The 6000-nt window shown below is 45.3% G+C and overlaps 1 protein-coding gene across 2 annotated transcripts in view; it reads left to right on the top strand.

Annotated features, from left to right (window-relative positions):
- The first annotated feature begins 920 nt into the window (after positions 1–920).
- The window catches only part of DCT (dopachrome tautomerase), a 31287-nt gene continuing 26207 nt past the window's right edge, over positions 921–6000 (top strand). Inside the window, exons 1-2 of one of the 2 annotated variants that reach the window (XM_077807035.1) lie at positions 921–929; positions 5577–5877. In XM_077807035.1, the coding sequence (XP_077663161.1) occupies positions 921–929; positions 5577–5877 (310 nt within the window). Of the gene's footprint in view, positions 930–5564; positions 5878–6000 lie in introns of those variants that run through there. The other variant, XM_077807034.1, reaches the window with a different exon arrangement.

Raw genomic sequence — 6000 nt, 5'->3', positions numbered from 1 at the left:
TGACAACAACACTCACCAGGCCTGCAGGCCCAGAGCCTGCCGATGCTTACTGGGTCCACTAAGCCAGTGCTTTCTGTGCCCACTGGGCCTTTTGGCTGGAGCGATAACCAAACTCATCATGCCTTTCGGCTGGAGCCGGAACATAGAGCCACTTCTCCACAGCTCAGGTAGAATACCTCTTTGGTGTCTGCCACCGATCTAACTTGGGTCCCAGTAGAGAAAGCAACTGCACACTATCGGTGCCCACTCACAAGGTCAGTGGACCTTTCAACAAACCTTAGATCGAGCAGATAATAATAAAATCAAAGCAAGAGAGAATACTGCAACCATCTGGGGTCCTGCTGCAGTCGCCACAACTGGTTCCAGAAGAAACTAAAGGGAGACATTTAAGGACCCCCTGTTTCCAAATCAAGCTAGATTTCCCTGAATTGGGGTCTATCACCTATTAGTCGCAGTAAAGGAAAACTTAAGCACCTTTAAAGGATAAACCAAGAAAGGGTATATTAACAGGGAAGGCAAACAGATATAAAACAACTTGGTAGTTTTACCAAACACAATGAGCGTGAAGCCCAGACCCAACTAGAATAAATGGGATAACAAACAAAATAGTCTTAATATTACAGTTAGATATGGATGGACTCAGCTCACTTCTGCATCTCTCGCAGGCAAAGGGAACCAGGACCAGGGAACTCCGAGGACCATGACACCAGGGATCAGGAACCGCAGATGTCTGGAGCAGGTAACCATCACCAGATGGATTGCAGGTAGGGTGACCAGATAGCAAATGTGAAAAACTGGGACAGGAGTCGGGGGGTAATAGGTGCCTATATAAGACAAAACCCCAAATATCGGGACTGTCCCTATAAAATCGGGACATCTGGTCACCCTAATTGCAGGTAGGTGGCATAGGCACTGACTCCATGGGTGCTGTGGGGCTGGAGCACCCACGGGGAAAAATTGGTGGGTGCTCTGCACCCACTGGCAGCTCCCTGCCCTGCCTCCCCACCCCAGCTCATCTCCGCCTCCACCTCCTCCCCTGAGCGCGCTGTCCCCGCTTCTCCTGCCAGTGCTTGCTGCTGCAAAACAGCTGTTTCATGGCATAACAAGCTGTGGGAGGGAGGGGGGAGGAGCGGTAATGCAGAGCACTCAGGGGAGGAAGCGGGGAAGAGGCAGGGCCGGGGCAGGGATTTGGGGAAGGAGTCCAATAGGGGCAGGGAGGGGGCGGAGTTAGGGTGGGGATTTTGGGGAAGGGGTTAGAATTGGGGCGGGGCTGGGGGCGGGGCCAGGGGTATGAGCACCCACCAGCGCCTGGAGAAGTTTTATCCAAGTTCAGTCTGCTTCCTTCTGCAGTTTGTTGTTCAGATTCTCACACAATTTGTTGTTACCATAACCCTAAAGAGATGCAGAAAGAAAAAGCAGGGCAAGGGTGGGAGAAAATGTGTGCAAGCTGGAAAGAGAAATGCAGAGATAGAGAAGGGAGGACACTGAAACAATGAAATAGAATTCACTTCCAGAATCATTTGCGGTGGCTGCTTTGGTAGCTCTTCTGAAGAATGGCTAAAGCCAGTGCAAAGGCTGCTGGGAACAGCCAAAGGAGTGGTGGGGTGGGACAAATTAGAGAACTGAGCCAAAAGAAATCTGATGAGGTTCAACAAGGACAAGTTCAGAGTCCTGCGGACGGAAGAATCCCATGCACTCCTACAGATAGAGACCGAGTGGCTAGGCAGCAGTTCTGCAGAAAAGGACCTAGTGTTACAGTGGATGAGAAGCTGGTATGAGTCAACAGTGTGCCCTTGTTGCCAAGAAGACTAATGGCATTTTGGGCTGTATAAGTAGGAGCATTGCCAGCAGATCGAGGGACATGGTCATTCCCCTCTATTCGACACTGGTGAGGCCTCATCTGAAGTACTGTGTCCAGTTTTGGGCCCCACACTACAAGAAGGATGTGGAAAAATTGGAAAGAGTCCAGCGGAGGGCAACAAAAATGATTAGGGGTCTGGAGCACATGACTTATGAGGAGAAGCTGGGGGAACTGGGATTGTTTAGTCTGCAGAAGAGAAGAATAAGGGGGGATTTGATAGCTGCTTTCAACTACCTGAAAGGTGGTTCCAAAGAGGATGGATCTAGACTATTCTCAGTGGTAGCAGATGACAGAACAAGGAGTAATGGTCTCAAGTTGCAGTGGGGGAGGTTTAGGTTGGATATTAGGAATAACTTTTTCACTAGGAGGGTGGTGAAGCACTGGAATGCGTTACCTAGGGAGGTAGTGGAATCTCCTTCCTTAGATGTTTTTAAGGTCAGGCCTGACAAAGCCCTGGCTGGGATGATGTAGTTGAGGATTGGTCCTGCTTTGAGCAGGGAGTTGGACTAGATGGCCTCCTGAGGTCCCTTCCAACCCTGATATTCTATGATTCTATTCTATGAGGCATTACATTTCTTCATTAGTTAATGGGGCAATGCATTTTGGGTCAGCCCTGGTTGGGCAGAGTGGTGTCTAAGGAATGATGGAGTAAAACAAAGGTTGGAGCAGCAAGCAGGGATTAAGGTCCTGATTTAACCAGGAACATAAGTACTGCCTAACTTCAAGGATTTTCAGTAGGGCTACTTTTGTGCCTAAAGCTCAGTACATATTTGACCCAAGTGGGGAAGAAGAGTGGAAAGCAAGGAATGAAGCTGAGGAAAAGACAGAAAAAGGCCGGGAAACTAAAAAGAGAGGGAAACAGATTAAGGGGGGAAAGAGAGGAAAATGTAGGTGCCCGTTGTGCAGTGCATGAGGATGGAGGAATGGGTAGTGTTCATGGAAGCAAGGTCAGAGAGTGGAGTGAGGGGAGAAAGGGTAGTAGATGAGTGAATTAGTTGTGGGGAAGGTGGAGAAGGGAAACTGCAAAGAGAAGGGCAGTGGGGCACAGATAAGTCTTTTTAATTTAAACTTTTAATACTGTACATTTAAAACTACCCTAACATTAGAGAGAAGAAATACCTACCGAATTAATCTCTAACAAATAGAAATGACATTTAATACATTCCACATAACAAAAGATCACTGTTTAGTGTTATATATATATTAGACATTCACTGCTAAATGCTATCCAAGTATTACTAAAGCTTGTTAATGTAATATTTGTGGAGGAGCATTTCATACAAGTTTCAGACCCTATCTAATCAACATAAGTGAACCTGTATTGGTAGATGCAGGTAGTGGGGATGAGGAATAGAGAGCCAGCCCTTTCTCCTCACACTTCAACTCCTGGTACAAAAATTGCTTCAAATCCTTTCACAACTGCTTTCAAGATAATTTGTTCCAATATTCCAAATGCAACAGCTGGTTTTCGTGAAAGAACCAGGGAGAGGCTTTCACATAAATATCTTGGTACTAGATAATGAAGAGAAATGAACTACAGAAAGTATGTAACAATTGAATGACTATTTAGTTATGTATATGTAACATCAGGCAGTGTGGGACAATCCTTGACTTTTGGGAGCCTGGGTAGTTTCAGGAGGACGTCACTAATAACTACCCTTTGCTCGTCTCCGTACTGTGTATTCCTCTGATGTCAGCGGAGATAAAAAACAAGGTAGTAAAGTTGGATTGTGATGAGCATTGGGTGGCTAACCTACTGATTTGTTCATTTCTATAGGCAAAGGCTAGAGAGAGAAAAGAGAAAAGGTGAACTTTTACTCAACTGTACTTACACTGTGCATAATACATCTTGAGGGATGTATTTTTCCCATTTCTGTGTGGATAGAGAGAACATGCCCTCAGTGTATTATGAAAAGTATGCTGTGGAGCTCTTTTAAAAGCACCTTATATTTAGCAGATACCTAAATATCTCAAGTTGTTGTTGATGTACATGTAACTTTGCTGTTATACAAGATGTGTAAATATAATATGCAGATAGCTAGGTATGTACTCCATATATGCTCAACAGAGGAAAAATTGGGCATAGATCAAGGGCTTGTATAATCATCTTAAAAGAGATGGCATTTCAGGACACATTGTTCTAAAAATGGGCAAAATTGTATAGAGAAAATTAGAGCTGGCAGAAAGGTAGGTTTTGATCCTTCAAAGTCTTACTCATCTGGAAGTACTCTGGTGAGTTCGAATTTGCATGAAGATAAGATGCATCTGTGTTCAGAATGTCTCCTCCCATCTGGGTAACAAATGTTCAGGTGTGATTCTTTCATCTTGATTCCTCCTGAGATTTTAGCAATCAGCTCACCCAATAACAGTTTATAGCGTAAGAGCAAATCCTGGGGTGGAAAGGAGTTGGTAGGAGACAATACTATGTCCCTTCTTAAAATTGAAAAGTAGTTCAATATTTCTGTGAAGAGGATAAAGGAAACAGGGAGGCCTTCTCCATTCCCCACTTAAATACAGTAGAACCTCAGAGTTAGAGATACAATCTCAGAGATACAAACTGACCAGTCAACCATACACGTCATTTGGAACTGGGAGTATGCAATCAGGCAGCAGAGACAGAAAAAAAAAAGCAAAAAAAGCAAATAATGTTCAGCACAGTACTGCGTTAAATGAAAACTACAAAAAAAAAGTAAAAAAAAAAAAGATTTGACAAGGCAAGGAAACTGTTTCTGTGCTTGTATCATTTAAATTAAGAAGTTAAAAGCAGCATTTTATTTCTGCAGAGTAAAGTTTCAAAGCTGTATTAAGTCAATGTTCGGTTGTAAACTTTTGAAAGAACAACCACAACGTTTTAACCACAAAGTTACAATCATTTCAGAGTTACGAATAACCTCCTTTCCCGAGGTGTTCATAATTCTGATGTTCTACTGTATTTATAATTCAAGCCCTGGATACTTTAGTCATTATCAACAGGATACAGTCCTTTGCTCAAGCTGTTAGGAGTGGTTTTGTTAATTTTGCAACTGTATGGTAAGTGTCTGTATCTGCTTCATTTTTCTTTGCCTCCAAGTCTCCAAACTGATGCTTCATTGAAGATGCCACCACCTGCCAGTGAATACGTTTAAAAATCCAGAAGGTTGTTTCACTTCTAATATGTTTAAAGGGTTTTGATTTAAAAAACAATGGACAAACAAAAAAGTCCTGTTTTCCCAACCATCCCAGGCACAATCTGAGGTCAGCAGTTTGGCAAAGCAGGCAAGACAGACAAGACACAGAGAAGTAAATCTAAGAATGTGCCTCCTTCACAGACATCCAAAGCCCCTCAGGACTTCCCCCCCCACCCATCAGCCTCTTTTCACCCTTGAAGTCATGTGCTAAACACGAGGATTTAGGCAGTGCTAATCCTCCTAATGAGGGCTTCTCCCACCGTCTATATAAATCCTCCAAATCTTGGCATGCACCGCAGAGCAAAGGCCTTTTGAACCATATTCAAGGCAGTTCGAGTCAAGGATTAAACAAACACCCCAAATGCCAACATCATAAGCAGTGAGGGAAATTATCTCAGTCAGTCAGAGCCCAGTCTGCTGAGAATCTGAGAAAAAGTGTGGTCCTCCTCTTGTCCAGAGGCTGTTCATGAAACACCTTCGCTCCTGTCCTTGATTGCTAGAAGCCAAACCTGGCACAGCGCGTGGTCCCTGCAGCAATGACCTCCCAGCTCCAGTGGGTGACATGGCTCTCATCTGCTCTCCTGGGCTACCTGAGCTGCTGCTGCGCTCCGCAGGCTGAGGCGCAGTTCCCCCGCGTCTGCATGACGGTAGAGGCGCTGCTGGCCAAGCGCTGCTGCCCAACCTTGGGGCAAGAGCCAGGCAATGCGTGTGGCTCCCAGCAGGGCAGGGGATCGTGCAGGGAGGTGCAGGTGGACACCAGGCCATGGCGTGGCCCGTACACCCTCCGCAACGTGGATGACCGGGAACGATGGCCCCTGAAGTTCTTCAATCAGAGCTGCCAGTGCACAGGTGAGAGGAGGACTAACTCTGCTCCAGAGAAGAGCAAATCCCTGATTGTGGAAAAGGGATCAGGAAGGGTGATCCCTCCCAGTTGCACTACAAATATGGCCAAGCCATACTCTACCAGTGAAA

Source organism: Eretmochelys imbricata, chromosome 1, assembly GCF_965152235.1.
Source record: "Eretmochelys imbricata isolate rEreImb1 chromosome 1, rEreImb1.hap1, whole genome shotgun sequence".
NCBI lineage: Eukaryota > Metazoa > Chordata > Testudines > Cheloniidae > Eretmochelys > Eretmochelys imbricata.
Note: the sequence above shows the minus strand (reverse complement) of the source record. Positions and strands in the feature narration are given on the sequence as shown.